This window comes from Monodelphis domestica, chromosome 6 (genome assembly GCF_027887165.1).
Source record: "Monodelphis domestica isolate mMonDom1 chromosome 6, mMonDom1.pri, whole genome shotgun sequence".
NCBI lineage: Eukaryota > Metazoa > Chordata > Mammalia > Didelphimorphia > Didelphidae > Monodelphis > Monodelphis domestica.
In genome coordinates this window covers 274,455,787-274,480,559 of record NC_077232.1, presented here as the reverse complement: position 1 = coordinate 274,480,559, position 24,773 = coordinate 274,455,787, and the positions used below count along the sequence as shown (strand labels likewise).

The 24,773-nt window shown below is 37.4% G+C and overlaps 1 protein-coding gene across 4 annotated transcripts in view; it reads left to right on the top strand.

Moving 5' to 3' along the window:
- Positions 1–24,773, top strand: part of FRAS1 (Fraser extracellular matrix complex subunit 1) — a 637,413-nt gene that overhangs the window by 295,914 nt on the left and 316,726 nt on the right. For all 4 annotated transcript variants that reach the window (XM_056803248.1, XM_016423079.2, XM_007495970.3 and 1 more), the window contains 3 exons: positions 14,009–14,149; positions 18,211–18,351; positions 19,644–19,817. In XM_056803248.1, coding sequence (XP_056659226.1) covers positions 14,009–14,149; positions 18,211–18,351; positions 19,644–19,817 — 456 coding nt within the window. The remainder of the gene's footprint in view (positions 1–14,008; positions 14,150–18,210; positions 18,352–19,643; positions 19,818–24,773) is intronic.

Below are 24,773 nucleotides of genomic sequence, written 5' to 3'. Positions count from 1 at the left end.
CACCAGCAATGAATTAGTGTCCCTACTTTGCCACATCCCCTCCAACATTCATTACTTTCCTTTGCAGTCATGTTAGCCTATCTGCTAGGTGTGAGGTGATACCTCAGAGTTGTTTTGATTTGCATCTCTCTGATTATAAGAGATTTAGAACACTTTTTCATGTGCTTATTAATAGTTTTGATTTCTTTGGCTGAGAACTGCCTGTTCATGTCCCTTGCCCATTTATCAATTGGAGAATGGCTTGATTTTTTGTACAATTGATTTCGATCTTTGTAAATTTGAGTAATTAAACTTTTGTCAGAGGTTTTTATGAAGATTGTTTCCCAATTTGTTGCTACCCTTCTGATTTTAGTTACATTGGTATTGTTTGTACAAAAACTTTTTAATTTGATGTAGTCAAAATTATTTATTTTACATTTTGTGACTCTTTCTAAGTCTTGCTTGGTTTTAAAACTTTCCTGTCCCAAAGGTCTGACATGTATACTATTCTGTGTTCATCTAATTTACTTATAGTTTCCTTCTTTATGTTCAAGTCATTCACCTATTCTGAATTCAACTTGGTGTTGGCTGTGAGGTGTTGATCCAAACCTAATCTATCCTACACTGTCTTCCAATTTTCCCAGCAGTTTTTATCAAATAATGGATTTTTGTCCCAAAAGCTGGGGTCTTTGGGTTTGTCATAAACTGTCTTGCTGAGATCATTTACGCCAAGTCTATTCCACTCATCCTCCTTTCTGTCTCTTAGCCAGTACCAAATTGTTTTGATAACCACTCCTTTATAGTATAACTTGAGATCTGGGACTGCAAGTCCTCCTTCCCTTGCATTTTTTTCCATGATTTCCCTGGGTATCCTTGATCTTTTGTTCTTCCAAATGAAATTAGTTATGTTTTTTCCTAATTCAGTAAAGAAGTTTTTTGGTAGTTCAATGGGTATGGCACTAAATAAGTAAATTAATTTGGTTAGGATTGTCATTTTTTTATGTTAGCTTGTCTCACCCATGAGCAGTCTATGTTTTTCCAATTGTTTAGATCTAGTTTTAGCTGTGTGGAAAGTGTTTTGTAGTTGTGTTCATATAGTTCCTGTGTTTGTCTCGGCAGATAAATTCCTATGTATTTTATTTTGTCTAGAGTGATTTTGAATGGTATTTCACTCTCTAATTCTTGCTGCTGAAATGGGTTAGAGATATATAGAAAGGCTGATGACTTATGCGGGTTTATTTTGTATCCTGAAACTTTGCTAAAGTTGTTAATTATTTCGAGTAACTTTTTGGTTGATTCTCTAGGATTCTTTAAGTAAACCATCATATCATCTGCAAAGAGTGGAGGGTTCCCCGCTTCTCTCTTGTTGTTCAGATTGAATTTTGGTTCCCTAGGAACATTCAGTCTGTATCGGTAAGGAAGGGTCTTCCACGAGATCTGAACTTTTGATGCTTGCTAAGCTGCCATCTTGACTGGCCCCCGCCCCCCCTCCCCCTCCCCGGAAAGTGTTTTGTAGTTGTGTTCACATAGATTTTGTGTTTGTCTCAGCAGATAAATTCCTAAATATTTTATATTGTCTAGGGTGATTTTAAATGGAATTTCTCTTTCTAATTCTTGCTGCTTAGATGTGTTGGAGATATATAGAAATGGTGATGACTTATGTCGGTTTATTTTGTATTCTGCAAGTTTCCTAAAGTTGTTGATTATTTCGACTAGCTTTTTAGTTGATTCTCTAGGATTCTTTATATCCGAGACCATCATATCACCTGCAAAGAGTGATAGCTTGGTCTCTTCATTGCCAATTTTAATACCTTCAATTTCTTTTTTTCTTCTCCAATTGCTAGTGATAGTGTTTCTAGCACAACATTGAATAATAGCAGTTATAATGGGCATCCTTGTTTCTCTCCTGATCTTATTGGGTATGCATCTAATTTATCCCCATTGCAGATGATGTTGGCTGATGGTTTTAGATAAATACTATTTATTATTTTTAGGAAAGACCCTTCTATTCCTATGCTTTCTAGTGTTTTTAGTAGGAATGGGTGTTGTATTTTATCAAAGGCTTTTTCTGCATCTATTGAGATAATCATGTGATTTTTGTCAGTTTGCTTGTTAATATGGTCAATTATGTGGATGGTTTTCCTAATATTGAACCATCCTTGCATTCCTGGTATGAATCCTGCCTGGTCAGAGTGTATGACCCTTGTGATGACTTGCTCGAGTCTTTTTGCTAGTATCCTATTTAGGATTTTTGCATTTATATTCATTAGGGAGATTGGTCTATAGAATTCTTTCTCTGTTTTTGACCTGCCTGGCTTTGGGATCAGTACCATGTTTGTGTCGTAGAATGAATTTGGTAGAACTCCTTCTTGGCCTATTTTGTCAAATAGTTTGTTTAATATTGGGATTAGTTGTTCTTTGAATGTTTGATAGAATTCATTTGTGAATCCATCTGGACCTGGGGATTTTTTCTTAGGGATTTCTTTGATGGCTTGTTCAATTTCTTTTTCTGAAATGGGTTTATTAAGGTAATTTATTTCTTCCTCTTTTAGTCTAACCAATTTATATTTTTATAGGTATTCATCCATATCACCTAGATTTCCATATTTGTTGCCATGTAATTGGGCATAGTAGTTTTTAATGATTGCTTTAATTTCCTCTTCATAAGAGATGAGGTCTCCTTTTTCTTCTCGTATACTGTCAATTTGGTTTCTTTCTTTTTTTAATTAGACTGACTAATACTTTGTCTATTTTATTTATTTTTTTCAAAGTACCAGCTTCTAGTCTTATTCATTAAATCAATAGTTCTTTGACTTTCAATTTTATTAATTTCTCCTTTGAGTTTGAGGATTTCTAATTTAGTCTTCATCTGAGGATTTTTAATTTGTTCACTTTCTAGTTTTTTAATTTGCATGCCCAATTCATTGACCTCTGCCCTTCTTAATTTGTTAATATATGAACTCAAGGATATAAATTTGCCCATGAGTACTGATTTGGCTGTATCCCATAGGTTTTGAAAGGATGTCTCATCTTTGTTATTTTCTTCAATGAAGTTATTAATTGTTTCTATGATTTGTTAAAAACTAACTGGTTTTGGAGAATCGTATTGTTTAATTTCTGATTAATTTTCAATTTACCTCTCCATGTTCCCTTACTAATTATTATTTTCATTGCATTGTGATCTGAGAAAGTTGCATTTATTATTTCTGCTCTTTTGCACTTGTTTCCAATGTTTTTATGCCCTAATACATGGTCAATTTTTGTAAATGTACCATGTGCTGCAGAAAAGAAGGTATATTCCTTTTTGTCCCTATTTATTTTTCTCCACATGTCTACTAACTCTAATTTTTCTAAGATTTCATTCACTTCTCTTACCTCTTTCTTATTTGTTTTTAGGTTTGATTTATCTAGTTCGGATAGAGGAAGGTTCAGGTCTCCCACTAGTATACTTTTTCTATCTATTTCGTCCTAGAGTTCCTCTAGTTTCTCCTATAGAAATTTAGATGCTATACCATTTGTTGCATACATGTTGAATACAGATATTTCCTCACTGTCTATACTGCCTTTTATCAGGATGTAAGTACCTTCCCTATCTCTTTTAACTAGATTTATTTTTACTTTGGCTTTGTCGGATATCATGATTGTGACTCCTGCCTTCTTTTTGTCAGTTGATGCCCAATAGATTTGGCTCCACCCTCGTACTTTCACCCTATGTGTATATACCTTTCTCATATATGTTTCTTGTAGACAGCATATGGTAGGGTTTTGGACTCTAATCCAATCTGCTATTCGCTTGAGTTTTATGGGTGAGTTCATTCTATTCACATTCAGAGTTATGATTGCTAGCTGTGTATTTTCCAGTATTTTGATTTCTACTCCTTTACCTGCCTTTTCTTCTTTAACTATTTCCTTCTACACCAATGTTTGCTTTTGAACAGTTCACCTTGTTCCCACCCTTATTTTACTTCCCTTTCTATCCCACTCCCTATTTATCCCCCCCTTATTTTCCCTGTAGTCTTTCTAAAATTAACCCCTAGCTCCCTCCCTCTCTTGTACTGCTTCCCTCCCCACCAGATCGTTTGTTCCCCTTCTACTCCCCTATAGAGTGCAAATCTATTCTCTGCCCCCAATGGATTGGATTGTTTTTCCCTCTTTGAGTCACTTTCAAAGCATGTAAATGTTGAGTATTTCCTATCTCTGACCTCTTTACCCTTCCAGTGTATTGATGTTCTCCCCCCTCCCACCATGAGCTTCTTTATGACATATAAATTTACCCCCATTTGTTTCTTTTCCCATTTCTTTTAATATGAACCTATTTTTAAGCTCTAGTTTTATATATATATATATATATACATATATATATGCATATTCGTGTGTACATATTTTTGCATGTATATATCTATTTATGTCTTGTTCTTTCATCCTATACTGTTTGTTGCTGTTCCCTCTAAGTATACTTCTTTTTGCTTCCCAGATAATAACAACAGTTTTTAAGAGTTACCAATGACCTCTTTTCTCATAGGGATACATATCATTTTAAGTTATTGATTGTCTTTAAAAATTTTTTTCTTTGTTTTTCTTTTTTCCCCTCTTTTTTAATTACCTTTTGATGATTCTCTTGAGTTCTGTGCTTGGACATCAAATTTACTGTTCAGGTCTGGTCTTTTCTTTATGAATTCTTGAAATTCTTCTATTTTGTTGAATGACCATACTTTCCCCTGTAAGAATATAGTCACTTTTGCTGGGTAGTTGATTTTTGGTTGTACACCTAGTTCCCTTGCTTTCTGGAACATCATATTCCATGCCTTTCTTTTTTTCAGGGTGGATGTAGCCAGATCCTGAGTTATCCCAACTGTGGTTCCTTGGTATCTGAATGACTTCTTCTTGGCAGCTTGTAATATCTTTTCTTTGGTCTGATAGTTCTTGAATTTGGCTATAACATTCCTGGGTGTTGTCAATTTGGGATTAAGTACAGGAGGTGATCTGTGGATTCTATCAATATTCACTTTTCCCTCTTGTTCTAGGATATCAGGGCAATTTTCTTTAATAATTTCCTGTAATATAATGTTCAGGCTTTTTGTTTTGTCATTGTCTTCTGGTAGGCCAATGATTCTTAAATTGTCCCTCTTTGAACGATTTTCTAAATCTTCTGTTTTGTGAATGAGATGCTTTACATTTTCCTCAATTTTTTATTCTTTTGGTTTTGTTTTATAGTGTTTTGCTGCCTTGTGAGGTCGCTCGATTCAAGTTGTTGTATTCTGGTTCTTAAAGACTTGATTTTATCCTTAGTTTTTTGGTCGTCCTTTTCCTTTTGGTCGGATTTTCTTTGGAAGTCCTCTTTCATCTTCTTCACCTCATCTTTCATCTGCTTTGCCTCATCTTTCATCTCCTTTGCCTCATTTTCCAGCTGGTTTATTTGGGCTTTCAAGACACTATTTTCTGTTTCCAGATGACTTATCTTAGTTTTTACGTTCTTTTCCCAATTTTCTTCAGCCTCTCTTAATTGTGTTTTGAATTGCATTTTGAGTTCTTCCAATGCCTGTATCCAATTCACTGGGATTTCTGATTTTTCCTTTGCTGGGTCCTCCCCCTCTGTTTCATTTGTTCTTTGCTCATTACCTGTGCAGAAGCTGTCTATTGTAATTTCTTTCTTCTTTTTCTGTTGTTTGCTTGAGATTATCCCTTCTTTGCTCCCTGTATTTGGCTGTGCTCTTGCTCCTCTCATTTTGTTTTGGTTTTGGGGCTGTCAGTCTCCCCTCTTGGAGCTTTGTCAGATCTCTTGGTACAGTCTCTAGGGGAGGACTGTTAGCTTCCCTGTCCTCTGGAGGCTCTTGATTGGATTGAGTTCAATTGGATGTGGCTGTATGTGGTATGAAGCACTGAGGCTCTGAAGACTCCTGGAAGGCTGGGCCGCCCAGGCTCTCTCCAGTTCTCTCCAGCTGCTTCTCCCCTGTCCGCAAGTGTCTTTTTCCACCTCCCTAAACTCTGAGGAGTTCTGATGGGATTAGTTCAACTGGATTGGTCTGGATGTGTCCGAGGCAAGGGTGAGACTGGAGCCCGATGGAGGGACCCAGCCACCGTCCGTTTCTCCCTGGCTTCCTCCCCTCTGTCCAAGCTGGATGCTCTGAGCCCAGCGCCTCACTGCTCACAAGGTAAACCCTACAATCCAGCACCTTTGGCCTCTCAGAGGTTCCCGCTGCTGCTGTGGGCTCAGCCTTCTGGGTTGTGGGGGAGGGGTCCTGGGACCTTCGCTCTACCTTCCCCTTAGCCCTGAGTATTCTCGGATTCCGGCTTTTGGGGGGGGCATACCTTTTGCTTTGAGTCTAGAAGGAGGGTTCCCCGCTTCTCTCTTGTTGTTCAGATTGAATTTTGGTTCCCTAGGAACATTCAGTCTGTATCGGTAAGGAAGGGTCTTCCACGAGATCTGAACTTTTGATGCTTGCTAAGCTGCCATCTTGACTGGCCCCCGCCCCCCCTCCCCCTCCCCGGAAAGTGTTTTGTAGTTGTGTTCACATAGATTTTGTGTTTGTCTCAGCAGATAAATTCCTAAATATTTTATATTGTCTAGGGTGATTTTAAATGGAATTTCTCTTTCTAATTCTTGCTGCTTAGATGTGTTGGAGATATATAGAAATGGTGATGACTTATGTCGGTTTATTTTGTATTCTGCAAGTTTCCTAAAGTTGTTGATTATTTCGACTAGCTTTTTAGTTGATTCTCTAGGATTCTTTATATCCGAGACCATCATATCACCTGCAAAGAGTGATAGCTTGGTCTCTTCATTGCCAATTTTAATACCTTCAATTTCTTTTTTTCTTCTCCAATTGCTAGTGATAGTGTTTCTAGCACAACATTGAATAATAGCAGTTATAATGGGCATCCTTGTTTCTCTCCTGATCTTATTGGGTATGCATCTAATTTATCCCCATTGCAGATGATGTTGGCTGATGGTTTTAGATAAATACTATTTATTATTTTTAGGAAAGACCCTTCTATTCCTATGCTTTCTAGTGTTTTCAGTAGGAATGAGTGTTGTATTTTGTCAAAGGCTTATCTGCATCTATTTAGATAATCGTGTAGTTTTTGTTGGTTTTCTTGTTGATATGGTCAATTATTTGGATGGTTTTCTCAATATTGAACCATCCTTGCATTCCTGGTATAAACCCCACCGGATCAAAGTGAATAACTCTTGTGATGACTTGCTGGAGTCTTTTTGCTAGTATCCTATTTAAGATTTTTGCATCTGTGTTCATTAAGGAGATTGGTCTGTCGTTTACTTTTTCCCCTACCCCCTTAGTTACCCCTTCTCCCTTACCCTGTAGGGTAAAATAGAATTCAATACCCCCAATTGATTTAGATGCTCTTCCCTCTCCGAATTGATTTCACTGAGAGTAAAGTTTATGTATTACCTATTAGCATTCTCTTTCCTCTCCTTCTCAGAAGAGTATTCTTCCTCACCCCTTCCCATATATATCTTTGTGTTAAAAAGATTAATCTATTTATTTTATTTCTTTAAGTATCTCTTGGTACCATCATCAATTCCCTCCCACCCTTTTTATTTTTCTTTTCATGTCATCTTATAGCCCTTAATGCCCCATTTTTTTCCTATGAATGATTCTTCTAATTACTATAATAATGAATACAATTTTGGAGAGTTACAAATAACATTTCCCCATATATATATTATATACATATATATATATACGTATATATATATATAATTTGATCTTATTATAGCCCTTAAAAAAGAGAGTTTGAATAAAAAACCATTTTTCTCTATTTCTATCTGTTTCATATTTACCTTTTCATGTTTGTCTTGATCTTTGTGTTTGGATATCAAACTTTCCACTTAGTTCTGGTCTTTTCTTTACAAATGCTTGGAAATCTTCAATTTTTTTGAGTGCCCATAATTTCCCCTGGAAATATATATTCAGTTTTGATAGATAGGTTATTCTTGGTTGAAGCCCCAATTCTCTTACCTTTCTGAATATCTCATTCTAAGCCTTGTGATCCTTTATTGTGGAAGGTGTCAGGTCTTATGTAATCCTGATTGGTGCCCCTTGGTATATGAATTGTCTCTTTTTGGCTTCTTGTAGAATTTTCTCCTTAGCTTGGAAGCTCTGGAATTTAGTAATTACATTCCTGGGAGTTGTCTTTGGGGGATTTAGTGTAGAGGATGTTATATGAACTCTTTCAATGTCAATTTTTCCCCCTTGTTCAAGAACATTACGCCAGTTTTCTTGGGAGATTTCTTGTATTATGATGTCAAGATTTCTGTTTAATTCTCACTTTTCAGGTAGACCAATGATTCTCAAATTGTCTTTCCTTGTTCTGTTTTCCTGATCTGTCTTCTTCTCAGTGAAATAATTTTGTCAGTCTTTTGACTTTGTTTTATTAATTCTTGCTGTTTTGCAAGATCATTGTCTTCCAGTTTCCTAATTCTGGTCTTTAACGACTGGTTTTCCTTTTCAGTTTGGTTTATCCTGGTTTTCATGGCTTCTAGCTGTTTCTCCAATTGGGATTTCTTGTCCTTTAAAGTGCTATTTTCTCTTTGAACTATTTCCCACTTTTCTTCCCAGAAGGCTTCCCTTCTTTTTGATAAGCTCCAATTTAAAGTCTTCAAGAGCTTATGGACAATTTCCATTTGGGGGGCAAGTTTTGGCTTTATTTGAATTTCCTCCTCATTTCTTCTGTAGCCTGGGTCTTTCCTCCGTATAAATTGTCCATGGTCAACCCCCTCTTCTTGTTTTTTTGGGTGGAGGCAATTTGTAGCTCCTGGGCACAATTTGCCATCACTGTGGAGGTTTTTCTTTCCCTTTTTCTGTATATGGAGTTAAGGAGCATGGATTTTGCCTGAGGGAAACTCTCGAGTCTCCTCAGCTTCTGCTGTTTGATGCCCTTCTCTGTGCTATTTTCCTGAGAGCACCCATGTTCTGTGTTCTTCAGCCTGCTGCTGTTTCAGGTGTAGCTGCTCTTAGGGGTAGGTCTTTGGTGGTCTTAGTCATCTCCCAAGGACCTAGAAGTGCCTTTTACTCACTCTAGAGGTGCCCCTCGCTTTCTCCCTGATTTTTGTGTACACTGGCTCTGACTTTGGCTCCGTAGGTGGGGTGGGAGACATAGATCAGCTTACATTTCGGTGGGAGCTTTTTCACCCCCTTCTAATGTGGAAATGTCCACATCCCATGTACTTTCAATTCTGTGCCCTAGAGAATGAAGAGTGCCTTCATTCTCATGAATTGTTTTTTTTTTTGTCTTTTTAGGTAGTATTTATTGGTGGGTGCTGAGGAGAGGAAGAATCTTGGGTCTAACCTGCTGCCATGTTTACCCTGAACTATACTTTATCTTAACACTATATTTCCATTGAATTTCCTTTTATTGCATTCAGCCCAAGGCCTTGATGATTCAGATCTTTTTGAAAATCAAATCTTTTTAGTATGTTAGCTCTCCCTCCTAGCTTGGTGTCCTTTGCAAATGGTATGACCATTCCATGGGTGCCTTTATCCAAGTCACTAAAAAAGTGTTCAAAAGTACTGGGCTAAATACAGATCCATTAAGGACCTTCTATCAGTGTGACATGGAAGCAGTGGAAACTGTCCTTTGAATCCAGTCACCTAACCAAATCTCACTGCTGAATTCTGGGAATAATTGTATTCTTCTCTAGTCCATAACTTTCTGTTTTCTCTGGGAGAAGAGTAGGAGTTATTTTATGTAGCATAGAGTTGTCCCACAACATTCCTGAGTGATCCTGAACCAGATTAAAGTGTAATTTAGTAATATTTAACAAAACAAATTAAAATATAATAAGTTACAGATAACATTACATCTTAAAACTAAGTCAATCTACAACCTTCATGCATTCTTATTTGAGTTTGATACCATTATCATAGCCCATGCTTTGCCAAGATCTAGGTAAATTACAGTTTTGTAATTTTGTCAAGAAAGGAAATGAGGTGAGTCTGACATGATCTGTTTTTTTTTCTAGTTAAACATTTTTAAGTACTTACTATAACCAGGTACTTTGGCAAGCACAGAGGAGAGGAAGAAAAGCAAAAAGAAGCCCTGCCTTCAAGGGACTTCCATTCTAGTAGGGGAGGCAAGTATAGAAATAACTAAACAGATAGCCAATAGTTTGAAGGCAATCTAAGATAGGAAGGTTTTAGTAGTTAAGGAAACTGGGACAAATTCCTGCAGAAAGTTGGATTTTAACTGAGTCTTGGAGCAAGCCAAAATGGCCATCTTGCCTCTTCTTGAAGACCTTCATTGATAGAGAGCAATGAAATTATGTTGGCTTTTTGTACTGTTCTCTAGATTTTATAGATTCTAGGTCTTTGTCACCTGCCTGCTTACACAATAAATACAGACCACTTTGCTCCTACTGTAAGACAGTTGTCATTATCCCCATCTTACAGATGAGTAAACTGAGTTTTAGAGAGATTAAATCACTTGCCTGAGATTTCATAGCTGGTTAGTGTAGGCAAGACTTAACTAAGGTCCATGAACCCTAAATCTAGGCCTTTCTCTACTAGGACCATGTTGCCATTTTTATGTGTGAGCATAAGTATTCAGTAATTATTTTTGGAGTGTAATCCATTTGGAGAAAGGATGGTTTTTTGAGAGTGAATGGAAGGGTTTTATAAGACTCAGAACATATTGTAAAACTAAACAGTGTGAACATAGTTGAAGTAAAATGGACTAAACCTGGATGGAAGAAACTTGCTTTATTTCCACCAGAGCCAAAGCACCATGTTCATTTGGCTTTATCCCTGATAGTATTTTTTAAGGAGAGTCCTGAACCTTTAGTCAGAAAACCTGCATTTAAATATGGCCTTAGATACTTACTGGCTATGTAACCCTGTGCAAGTCACTTAGCCTCTACCTGCCTCGTTTTCCTCATCTTTAAAATGGGGAGGGAAATTCTTAGTAATTAGATTACTGTGTCTTTCCCAAGACATTTGTCTGTCATTCCAAGTGAGGTTGGCTCTGTTAGTGTTTGTGATCAATTTTTCCCTTGACCTGACTAAAAACTTGTTCTTAAAACTTGTAAACCTTAAAATTCCTTAGACTTATAAATGTTGGAAATTTCACCATTGGGAAATTTCATACTTGGAAAATTTCTTACTGATAGTGTATTGGAATGTGAACCCCATTGGCATGGGAGGTTCCTCCTCCTCCCTTCTTAAGATTACTTTAGGACAGAAACCTTTTGCTGAACAATGGAAAGGACTTTGACCTATGCTTAAGCATAGAACAGGAATTTCTTTGAGTCATGATTGATTTTAGAATTGATACAATGGAGATACTTGGAATCAATCTCCACCCTACTCAGTCCTAACAGGATTGAGGAAGGGCTGCAGCATAGATCAAAATTTAATTATTCCAATCTCTACCCTACTCAGGTTAACATGATTTAGGAAGGGCTGTAGCAAAGGATCAAAGATTTAATTATTTGAGAATATGACCTTCAACAGACATGTGCAAAGCCAGAGACCTCTAGGCCGTCCTGGGTTAAGCTAGAGCTTCCATTGGCACAGGGAAATTGATGGACAGTGATTGGTAGATGTGAGAACTGAGGGGAGGGAACTTGGATGGTTTCCTTAAAGATAGAGGGGTCTGAAGACTCAGGGGGTGGTTGAGGAGTTGGTCTGAGTGGTTGGAGTGTGCTCTGAGAAGCTTGCTCTGAAGGAAGCTGAAGGTGGGGGCCTTTGAGACTGTTTCTCCATTTTGGTCACGTGAGTAATAGGGACTGATCTCTTTTCTTTGCCCCAGCTATCTAAGGGCTTGGGCCTTTTGGCCCAGCCTAAACAGAGGGGGTATTTAAGCCCTATTCCCTTCTCTTCCCTTTCTCTCTCTCTCTTTCTCTCTCTCTCTCTCTCTAATTCCTTTCTTCCTCCTGTTTGTAATTAAACTCCATAAAAGGCTGACAGCTGACTTGAGTTTTCATTTAGGAATTACATAGCTGAATTCCTTGGCGACCTTAATATATATCAGTCTTTTAAAGTGATTTCCTTGTCACAAACTAAAAAAAAATGGTGCGGGGAGGGATGCAAACAATGGCATCTATCTTCTTTGGTTGTTACAAGAATGAAATGAGATAATATTTATGAAGATATTTTATTAAATCAATTACTATAATAAATTTGCACATAAGTTTTTCAAAGTCGTTTGGTCTAAATTGCCTCTCTCCAGGGGCAGTGAGGTGGCTCAGTGGATTGAGAGCTGGCCTGGAGATGAGAGGTCCTGGGTTCTTTAAATATTTATTGGGAAAGGAAATAGGATTGGAAAAAAGGGGATAATGGGATGTTTGTATGGGGGTATGGAGGAGTTAAGGGAAGAGAGGGAATATTGCTTGGTGAAGCAAGGGAGGGAGATGTCCCCTGCCCAGAGGAAACAGCAGGGGTCTGATAAGGACTATTTCTTGTAGAATTACTGAACTGAAGTTCAGCTCCCTCTATTGACCAGAAAAGATAGTCCACTTATCTGAATGCGAATTCAAATAATATAAAGTTTAATAACCAGTTGGAATTGGAGTTTTTCCTTAGGTTCAGAGCCAGGCCCTAGAGGTTGGCAGAGGGTTTTCCCACTTCCGTCTACTCTATATCAGGCCAGTTTTGTCTTTTTAGAATCTTAGCAGTAGACAAAAAGCAAACAAGAACAGATCTGACCTTCAGAAGCCTGTGTCTTCCAGCTGAACCAAGAAGAGCATGCCACTCCAGACTGGGCTGAGCAAGCTCCTCTCTCCCTCCCAGTCGCAATCCGGCAGGAAGGAAGTGCTAGTTACAAAACCCAACTGCCTCTCCCAGTTGGCCCCTTCCCCCATAAACTGTCAGTCTTGTTTCCTTTCAACAATTGAAAGTCTTGTTTCCTTTCCACCGTTCACATGTTGGTTTAGATACTTTCTAGCTGTGTGACCCTGGGTAACTCACTTAACCCCCATTGCCTAGCCCTTACCATTCTCCTTCCTTGGAACCAAAACCCAGTATTGATTCCAAGACAGAAGGTAAGGACTTAAAAACAAACAAATAAATAAATAAATTGCTTCTCTCTCTCCCATCCCTCCCCCTTCCTGGAGCTGGCAAGCAATTTGATTTGAGTGATACATGTATTATCATGCAAAAAATTTCCATATTGTTCATTTTTTTATAAGAGGATATTCATATAAAACCAAAAACCCAAATAAGCTAAAGTGAAAATCGTATGCTTATATCTGTATTCTGACTCTTAACAGTTCTTTCTCTGGACGTGCATAGTGTTCTTTGTTCCTCAGAATTGTCCTGTATTATTGTGTTGCTGAGAGTTGCTAAGACTTTCACAGTTGATCATTCCATAAAATTGCTGCTACTGTGTACAAGATAATGGTCCTAATACACTTTACCAACCAACCTTGAAGTACTATATAAATATTCTGTCTGGTTTCAATTCCAAGGAATAACGTGCCCTTCCCAAGGATAAGCTCATCACTTAACACTTAACCACTTCTAATTCACGCCTTTATAGATACCACTTCCCTCAGCCTCCTCTCCCCTCAGATTGGAAGATTGGAGGTTGAATTGCCGAATTCCTCCCTAAATTTTCCTTTATATAGGACAGGAACTGGACTCTTAACTCACACCACTTTATATTTGTTGCTCTAGTTCCATGGAATAAGATGCCTCCACGTGCCAGTTACTTCCTGGTGTCCAATTTAATTTCACCCCTTAAATTCCTTTTGTGTGTGGTCTCCTGTCATTCAATTTTAAGTCCCTTGATACTATCTTTCTTTTTATTAATGATACACAGGTGCTTAAAATTCTTATTGGATTAGAAATACTCTTATTATTATCATAATCATCATTATTATTACTATTGAATCACTCTTTCCTTCAGTCCTAACAGTTGGATTACCAAAGTACTTTGAAAGGCTGGGATCATGTACAGGGAATCTGGCCAGGCAGCCCAAGAGAAGGAGATTTCTAAACTGAGAGACTATTAAACTTGTAAAGAATCTGTTTCCTATGTTGAGTTTTCCTTATGAATTTTTCTCCCTCCTTAGTTTGTGACCCATCCTGTGAGACCTGTGTTCCAGAAAGTCCTCGCTGTCTGACGTGTGCTAAGAATACCATGTGGCATGATGGCAGATGCCTTGCAGCATGCCCTCCCAGGTACTATCCTGACACCACTGGCAGATGTTCAGGTAAGGCTTATTGATCATTTTTGTCATTCTCATTAACATCATTGTGCAAAAGCATTAATGAGGGTTGTTTGAGGTGCCCTTTGCCAAGACCTTCCCCAAATGGTCTTACTGTTTCAAGATCCCTGGACATAAAAGGAACATTCTGTATAAAAGAAGATTTTTCCCCCTTTAATTTGGAATTTTGTTTCTAAAATCTGAATATCTTTAAATGTGTGTATGAGGGGAGTTCAAGTGATTTAAAACAATTACTTCTATGCAGATATATCATTTCAAGAAATAAATTGTTCCCCTAAAGGCTAAAGACATATGTTTTCCCTAATGTCCTTATACACATTTAAACTTAAAAGCTTTGCTTCTGCCGTAAAGACAATAAATAATCATCTAAAACAAATATCTAAAAATTTTTGTAAAAATCTATCACAATGTCTTTATTTCTAGTCCTATTAGTAATGAAAAATACCTGTTTTTGATAATAAATTGTGACTTGTGATTGCTAAAACTGTCAGCTAAATCATTATGAACTGAGAAGAAAGTTCATATATATTTGAAATGCCATTTAGAAATGGATTGCAGGTAGAAACAGTTGCTAAGTTTATTAAAGTTTCAAAACTAAAAGGCTGAGTTCAAGCATGGCTTAAAAACTTTACAAATACTCTGAATGTTCCCAGTTTGTGGAGCTTCTATTATTTTCTCACTCTAAAAAGAAAACCTCTTATTTTCCATTTTAGAATTAATACTGTGTATTGGTTCCAAGGTAGAAGGGCTAGGCAATGGGGATAAGTGACTTGCCCAGGTCACATAGCTAGGAAGTGTCAAAGGCCAGACTTTAACCCAGGATGTATCTCTAGGCCAGGCTTTTATTCCATTGAGCCACTGAACTACCTCCTATAGGTACTTTTCTTGCAAATTCAGAGCTCCCTTGACCCTCAAGAATTAATTACAGCCCTTCCCCATTACTGATTTATTTCCCTTCCTTTCTTCTTACTTTTCTGACCCTTTCACAACTTACTTTAGAAGTGTCTGAGGCCCTTGAACTATGGTCTTCCCATCACTTGGCCTGGCTCTCAATCCACTGAGCCTCTTAATTGTTCCCTTCTTAACCTTTAACACAATCTCGTTTCCGACCTCATCATTCTACTGAAACTTCTCTCTCCAGAGTTACCTCTGATCTCTTAATTGCCAAATGCATTTTCTCCATCTTCATTCTCTTCTCTATATCCTTTGATGCTGCTGATCTCTCTTCTCCTTTGATACTTTCTTCTCTCTAGGTTTTTGGGATACCACTTTCTCCTGGTTCTCTTCCCACTATCTGACCCCTCCTTCTCAGTCTTCTTTGCTGAATCCTACCCCAGCTCATGTCCTCTAACTGAAGCTATCTTTCAGGATTCTGTCCTATTCTCCACCCTCCACCCTCACCCCGTTCTGCTTAATTTGGTATCCTAATCAGCACTCATGGATTTAATTACCATCTCCATGCCGATGATTCTTAAATCTATTTATCCTGCTCCAGTATCCTTGCCAACTTGCAATTTCTCATCTTGAAATGGCTTTCAGATATCTTGAGCTGCAAATCCAATATACATCTTGAATTCAGAATGTCCAAAATGGAACTCAGTCTCTTTTCCCCTAAACTCTCCATCATCTCTCCATTATCCTTATAGAGAGCAACACTATCCCCCCAATCCCTAAGGTTTGCAACTAGGAATTACCCTCAACTCCTCACTCTATCTAACCACCCTACCATGTCTCAAATGTTGCCAAGGCTGTTGCTGCCACCTTTGCAATGTCTCTTGATACTGCCACCATTCTAGCTAGTGTGTGCTCTCAACACCTCATGCTGAGATTATTATAATAGTTTGCCAATGGTTCTCCCCACCTTAAGTCTTTCCCCACTCCAATAAGTCCTCCATTCAGCCACCAAAGTGATTTTCCTAAAGTGCAGATGTGAGCAGGTCACTATTCTCCCACTCTGTAAATTCCTTTGGATCCCTATTACTTCCAAGATGAGATACAAAATGCACATGATAGGGGTTTAATAAATGTTTATTGACGTAGCAATAAGGGGAACCTGGAAGAGGTGGAGAGAACCAACCCTGCCACGAGCCTTACTTTACCACATTTCATTTCTGGTCTTCCTATTTTTTTTTGAAAATTTTATTTAATTAGTCAATTTAGAACATTATTCCTTGATTACAAGAATCATATTCTTTCCCTCCTCTCTCACATCCCTTCCTGTAGCCGACGCACAATATCACTGGGTATTATATGTGTCCTTGATCAGAACCTATTTCCATATTCTTGATGTTTGCACTAGGATTCATTTAGAGTCTTCATCCCACCCATATCCCCATCGACCCATGTAATCAAGCAGTTGTTTTTCTTTTGTGTTTATACTCTCATAGATGGGATATGTGAATAGCGTTCTTTCTTCAGAATTGTCCTGGATCATTGCATTGACACTAATTGGTCTCTCTCTTTTCAGCTTTCATCCCATCTTCAACTGGAACTCTAGCTTCTTACACATCTAGCCCCTATATTGCTAGAGCCCCTTATTAGGTCCTGGGAGCTATCAGAAGTGACTCAAGACTAGCAGAATTTTTGATCCCATTGACCAACAGTACTAGAGGGGAATGATTCAGTCGGAATGTATTCAGTCATTTCAGTTTATTTGACTTTTTGTGACTCCATTTGGGGTTTTCTTGGCAAAGATACTACAGTGGCTTGTCATTTCCTACTCAGCTCATTTGACAGATGAGGAGTGATATAGGTGTCTGTGACACAATATCTGAGACCAGATTTGAATTTAGAAAAATGAGTCTTCCTGACTCCAGTCCTGGTATTCTGTCCACTCCACCACCCCATATTTTGGAAGGTGATAGGTTAAGAAGACTGATGTGGGTAGACCTAGGAAAGTCACTACCAGATGTAACTTTATTCCAGTTAGAAAATATTTTCCTAGCTCCAAACATCTGACTCACAAAGATGACTTTTAGGACATAATCCATTTCTAAATTGAGACCCATCTGTGTGTTTAGGAAATGTAATTCTTTTTTTTTTTCAATCAACACATATTAAGACTTTATTAGACTTAGTGCTAATCTGTGGTTTTGTTTCCTTTCACCTCTCCCAACTAAATCATGGACCATCTAATCTGAAAAATAAATCTATTCAATATCCCTAGCCATGCAGAACTAGATTTGGGATTATAGTTTTAGGGCACTAGACTTTAGACTTTCCCAATTCTTTGAGCCATCATCTTTATTGACTTTACAAGTATCTTTCATATAGTTTTCTTGCTTACTCCTTTCAATAACCTTGTAAGGTGGATGAAAAGTGCAATAATTATGCCCATTTCAAAGATAAGAAAACTGAGGCTTAAAATCAGTTTCAAAAGGCTCAAGACAGCTGGAAAATGGCACCCAAATCCAGATTTTTTTTTTTTTTAGGAAATGTAATTCTTAAAAGAAAATGTCATCACATTACTCAGTGTTGGTACTGTGCCCTTCCAGGATTCATGAATGCCAGGCATCTTCTCCAAGTCTCCTTGTACTCAAATGAGATATGGCTTAATGTGGAAATTTGTTTTGTTTAATTATACATAATCATTATAAGGATTTTGTTTTTGTTTTTTTCCTTGGAGGTGAGGTGAAAAAAGATGGGAGGGAGAGAAAATAAATTTTTGTTCATTGAAAAAAAGTAAAAAGAATATAAAGATCTTTGTGCACTTAATCCTCTTAAAATTGTTTTCTTCAAAGCTCCACCCAGGGTTTCACTTCCAGTGTGTTGAGGCTACTCCTGATCTCCCCCCCTCCAAATGCTAGTACCTCCCTGACCATGGCTTTATGTTTATTTCATATATACTTCTGTGCATACATGGTGTCTCCCCCAAGGCCATTAAGATTCTTAAAGAAACTGATTAATTTTTGTCTTTGTATTTTCAGGACCTAGCACAATGCATGGCCTACAATGTACACTTCTATTTATGATTCAGAGATTCAGCTGAAATACAAATTGAAATACAAATACCCTTGTATTTATTTCTCTTCTCTTACCTTCCTCAGGTTGCCATAGTTCATGTGCCAGCTGTGATGGCCCCTCAGCATCCCACTGTATTGCCTGTCCGCATTCTCAGGTGTTGCACCAAAACCAGTGTCTCTCTGACTGTGGACAGAGTTTTTATTCTGACCACGGTATTTGCAAAGGTACTGGAAGAATTCTCAGTTGAAACTATAAATCCTGCAAAATGTTGTATTATTTTTCTTCTTGGGGATTTTCCATTACTAGTGCCATAGTCCCTGGTTTGCAGGCGGGGAAAGTTGACTTTGCTATAGACATTTTCAAGTTGTGTCTCCCTGGGAAAATCACGTAAACCTCTCTCAGCCTCAGTTTGCTCATTTGTAAAATGGAGATTAGAATGGCACCAATTTCAGAAGGTTGTTGAAAAAGAGAATTTATTATGAATATTTTGTAAACTGCGACCCTTTGTTAGGAATTATTACTGAAGCTTTTATTATGATTTTTCTGTGTAACTGTTATTTAAATAAATTCCTTTTTCCTCTGGTTATCAGCACAAATAAGTATAATGTGCATTTTTCATCTATAACCTATGCTGAAGCAGCTGGATTTTTGTTTTGACTGTAGACAATATTGGAAATCAGATGTGACCATTTGCAGATCCACATATCATGTTATGATTTGTCTTTGTTCAGAGAAGTTGACGTTTTCTTTACCAGCCTTAAGAAATATCCCATCTATTATTTTTTTCAAACACTTTCTATCTTAGAATCAATAGCATGTACTGGTTTGAGACAGAAAAGTTGTTAGGGCTAGGCAATGGGGGTACTTGATGAGGTGCTGAGGGTCAAAAGCAGCTTGGAAGTAGTGGAAGTCTGATTTGAACTCAAGAGCTCTAGTCTTTTGAGTCTCAATGTCCTGAGCCACTTCAATGTACTCTAAACTGTTTTTTCCCCTTCATTTGTCCAACACAACATCTCAATTAATTAGTTTCTATTTTCTTTTCCTCAAAGGAATGCATATTTAATGACAAAGGCACCTAGATGTCTGATGGGAGGTTCTAGGTTCAAATGTGGCCTCAGCCACTTTCTAGCTGCATGACTTTGGACAAGTCACTTAATTTCCATTGCCCAGCTCTTTACCACTCTTTTATCTTAGAATCAATTTTGTCTCTTATGATGAAAATCATGGGTTTAAAAACTGACATTCTTAAGTCAGCAGAATTTTTACCTGGTAAAAGATTTAAAAATAGGCTTTGGCTAAAGGGTTTTTTTATGCTCACTGGAGAGAAACTCATTAGCCTTACTAACCATTTGTATCACAAGAGATTGCTAATAAAAAAACTTGGAAGAGTTAAGTGGATTCCTCCCATAGGCATTTTAGGTTGCTTTGGTTCAATGAAGGGTTCTTTGCATTACTAAACATTCAAGCAAAAGCCTTCGTATTAATTTTTACACAAAATTATTATTCTTGGTTACAGCTTGTCATCCTTCATGCCTGAATTGTGTTGGTCCAGAACCTTTCAGTTGTACCCAGTGTAGGAATGCAACAGAAGGGGTGCAGCCTGGAGTGTTGTCTGGAGAAATCCTATCTGGTGTATGTGTGTCCCAGTGCAAAGCCCATTTTTACTTGGAGAACACCGGACTCTGTGAAGGTAAGCAATCCCAGAACATGAGGGAACAGGGCCTCGAGGTTTACAAATAGTCCAAGGCTTGCTGGGATTCTGCTAAAATGCTGTGCTCCCAGGTTCTGCTTAAGGCTTCTTTTGTAGACAATTCACATTAGTGGAAAGAGCAGAGAACTTGGAGCTCTCAGATTGGAGTCCTAGCTTTCATGATACTTTATTGAATTTAAAACCATTTTAAGGGGGCAGCGGGGTGGCTTAGTATATTAAGAACCAGGCCTAGAGACAAGAAGTCCTAGGTTCAAATCTGCCCTCAAACACTTCCCAGTATGTGACCCTGGGCAAGTCATTTGACTCCCATTGCCTAGCCCTTACTGCTCTTCTGCCTTGGAACCAATACAGAGTATTGATTCCAAGACAGAAGGTGAGGGTTTAAAAAAAATAAGAATAAAACCATTTTAATACCTGAGTCTTAAGTTTCCTCATCTATAAGAGGGTGACTATAAGAGTTGTTCTTTTTATGTTATTAAGTTGTTAGGTTGAAATGTCCTGGAAAGCATTATACAAATTATTATTCTCCTAGTAAACTGGGTAGTTAAATGAACGGGGGAGCAAATTAACAGAGAGCAAAAGAAAAAAGAAATGACAATCTTTCCCCCCTCTTCCACCATAGGCCATGAAAGTTACTTGGGACTTTTTGCCCCTACCCTCTTTTTTCAAAGTCACAAAGAAAAGTGGCTTCAGTCAGCTGAAAAGTGTCTAGTTTATATAAATACTATATAAAGTTCTTCAGAAAATAAAAGTATAGGAACATAGCCAGACTTTAACAATTTTTTTTTTGTTAAAAGGAAAGAAAAATACTCGAAAATGTGTAAACCACAAAAAATGGCATTCAAGAAAGAAAGTTATTTTGGTGACAGGGAAGACCAATACATAAATTCAATAAAAGACAATAAAGTAAATACTGTTGCATACAAAGACTCCAAGAAAAAGATGAATTGATCTCAAGCCCAAAAGGAATTACTGGAGGAGCTCTGAAAGGATTTTAAAAATCAAATAAGAAAAGTAGAAGGAAGATTTGAAAGAGGAAAATCATGAAAAAAATAATAAAGTTGGCAACTGTAATAAATCATATGGCTTAGCATTTTTGCTGAAGATAGATTATGGACAGGGAGACATTTATGCTGGGAGACAAGTTAGGAAGCCATTTCAGTAATCTAAGAAGGAGATAAGGAAGGTCTGAAATAAGGTAGGGACTGTGTAAGAAGAGAGAACGGAATAGAAGCAAAAGATGTGAAGTTAGAAATGGTAATATCTGGAAAACATGTGGATTAAAGATACTATGGAGTTATGACCCCGGGAAAATGGAAGAATGATGTTGCCCCTGATAGAAATAGGGAATTTCATTGGAAGAAAGGATTTTTTAAAATAATGTATTCAGTTTTGTTCATGTTGAATTTTAGCTGTCTCCAGGACATCCATTATTCAAAAATAAGTTGGTGATTCAAAACTGGAGCTTAGGAAAGATTGGGGCTGGATTCTTTGTGAGATGATGATGTTACTAAGAGAGAAACTGTAGAAAGGGAAGAGAAGGCCCAGGAGGGAGTCTTAGGATACTCAGAGTTAGGAGATATGATGTAAATTATGAATCAGCAAAGGAAAATAGTCAGACATATCGGAAGAAAATCAGGATAGTATAGTAGCACAAAACCCAGAGAGGAGAGAGGATTTCTGTGGAGATGGTGTCCAACAGTGTCAAATGAAACCAATAATTTTATTTAATTAATTTAGACTATTTTTCAGTGGTTGCATGATTCATGTGCTTTTCCTCCTCTCTTCCCTACCCCCTCCCATAGCCAACACACAATTCAGCTGGGTTTTACAAGTATCATTGATCAAGGCCTATTTTCATATTATTAATATTTGCAATAGAGTGATCATTTAGTGTCTATATCCCTAAACATATCCCCATCGACCCATATGATCAAGGAAATGTCTTCTATTTATTCCTCCACAGTTCTTCCTCTGGATGTGGATAGTTTTTTTTCTCATAAGTCCCTCAGAATTGTCCTGGATCATTGCATTGCTGCTATTAGAGAAATTCATTACATTTGATTGTGCCACAATGTATCAGTCTCTGTGTATAAGATTCTCCTGTTCTGCTCCTTTCATTCTGCATTAATTCCTGGAGGTCATGTCACTTCATCCTTCAGTTCATTATTTCTTTGAGCATAATAGTATTCAATCACCAACATATGCCACAGTTTGTTCATCCATTCCCCAATTGAAGGGCATCCCCTCATTTTCTATTTTTTGGCCACCACAAAGAGTGTAGCTATGAATATTCTTGTACATGTCTTTATCCTAATTATCTCTTTGGGATCGAAGGGTAGGCAGTCATTTACAGCCCTTTGGACATAGTTCCAAATTGCCTTCCAGAATTGGTTGGATCAATTCACAACTCCACCAGCAATGTATTAGTGTCCCAGTTTTGCCACATCCCCTCCAACATTTATTACTTTCCTTTGCTGTCATATTAGCCAATCTGCTAGGTGTGAGGTGGTACCTCAGAGTTGAAACAATTATTTTTAAAAGTCATCAGTTTTGGCAATTAGGTGATCATGGGAAAATTTAGAGAGAGTAATATCAGTTAAATAATAAGGTTTGAAGTCATATTGCAAAGGTTTAAGGAGTAAGAGGAGAGAAAAGGAAAACATAAAAGTAGACAGTCATATTTCCTCAACCTTGAGTTTGATGCTGAGTATTTTCTATTTTGCTGTTTAATTTGGACTTTTAAAATTTGTTTTTTTTTCTAGAATCTTTTTTACTTGCATGCTGAGTTCATTCATGTGTTCTTTCACTAATTGATGAAATGGTTTAAAGAGAAATTTTCTGCTACAGACTGAATTTGGCCACATTCCCCCAAATTTTAGCATGTTGTCTCATTGTTATGATTATGTCTATTGCTTTTGTGATTTGTTCTCCACCTCCCACCAATTCTTCAGGATTATTTTAATGTCACCAATTAATTTAAAAATTTCTTCAATGATCCTTAATATAATTTTTATTCCATTTGTGGTCTTTAAGGGGTGTGTTTAGTATTTTAACTTTCCTGAATTTGTTTACAAAGTTTTTGTGCCCTACTATGTGGTCAAATTTTGCAAAAAATGCTAAGCAATGCCAAGAATATATATAGTCCTTTATTTCCTATTCAGTAATTGCCAGAGATATATCATAATAAGCTTTTCTAAAATTCTATTCATGTCCTTACCTTCTACTTTTTTTCATTAGATGTGCCAAGATATGAGAGGAATACATTGAGATTGCCAACTATTACCATTTTACTATTTTCCCTCTAATTTAAGTTTAGATGCCATCTCATTTGGTGATCATGTTAAATATTAATGCCTTGTCTATATGCCTTTAAGCACAATATAGTTTCCCATATCTGAGATCATGATTGCTGTCTTTGATTTTATGAGTTCAGTGGTAGCATAAGATTTTGCTCAAATCCCTTATTTTATCTATGTGAATCTTTACTTTTCAAATACGTTTATTGTAAACATATTTTTGGATTCTTCTCTCTCATATTGTATTGATGAGTTTATCTATCCTCTTTACACTAAACTTGAGGTCATTAGTTGTGCATCTTCCTCTATCCTATTCTCAAACTTCACTTTCCAAAAAAGAAGAAAATGGTGAGAGAGAAATGTGCTAAGCACCAGTACTGTGCTTGGTACAGTCTGCTTAACTTCTCTTTGACCAGTTCAGATGAAGGTGACATCCAAGCAATGAACACTCCCCCTACCCTTTCCTCCTTTTTTGTATAGTTTTCTATTTGCAGTCCATAGAATATAAAATAGTAAGTTTCACTTCTACTTCCCTTTCTTTTCTAGTTTGTACCTCCTCCTCCTCCATTCTTTGTAATCATTAAAATTTAATAAAATGACTCCAGTCCCTTCTTTCTCTCTGACTCGAGAAGACATCTGGGTAGGATAAAATGCTTGTTTTTTTTCTTCCTATTAGATTATTGATGCCAAGATGGAAGGTAAGGGTTTAAAAAATAAGTTTGACTGCAGGGTTTAATACTGACTGTGAAGATAGCCAAAGTGATGGGATTAGGCAAAGTCACTGTATATTTGGGGTTACAAAAGTCAGTCCTCAAAGTGTAGTTTTAAGCTTTAATGCCTACTAAAGCTTTTTTGGACTAATTAATTTACTTATTATTTTTTGCTTGATAATAATAATGTTGGGGCAGCTGGGTAGCTCAGTGTATTGAGAGCCAGGCCTAGAGACGGGAGGTCCTAGGTTCAAATCTGGCCTCAGCCACTTCCTAGCTGTGTGACCCTGGGCAAGTCACTTGACCCCCATTGCCTAGCCCTTACCACTCTTCTGCCTTGGAGCCAATGCACAGTATTGACTCCAAGATGGAAGGTAAGGGTTTTAATAATAATAATAATAATGTTAGCAGGTAACATTCATGTGGCACCATAAAGTTTGCTAAACAATTTACAAATATTAACTCATTTTCTTCTTGTTATAACCCTAAGGATTGGGTGCAGTTCAGACAGGGGTGAAATGACAGGCCTAATTTGAACTCAGTTCTTCCTGACTTGAGGTCTAGTAGTGTTTGATGCAATACCCTGCCTATCTGTGTCTCTCAGCTCTGCATTTTCATTCTTGCTTGATGATGTTTTTAATTTAATATAATTGATGCAACTCAGTGGTCATTTACTGATGCAGGCTTATGCTATGCAAAGAAGAGAGACGGATGAATTCAAGTTGTCAAAGGAGGAACTTCAAATTCAATACTTTCAAAAAACACATTAAGAAAGAAAAAAGAATTTTCTGTGCCTCCCTCTTCATTCCTGGTTTTAGAAAGATATTGTGTTTAAAAGAGAAAACAAAAGACGTGCTCCCCAAAACCTGCATAAACTAGCTTTTATGGGAACATTTGAGTGGTCATGGAACTCGGTTCAGGTAAAC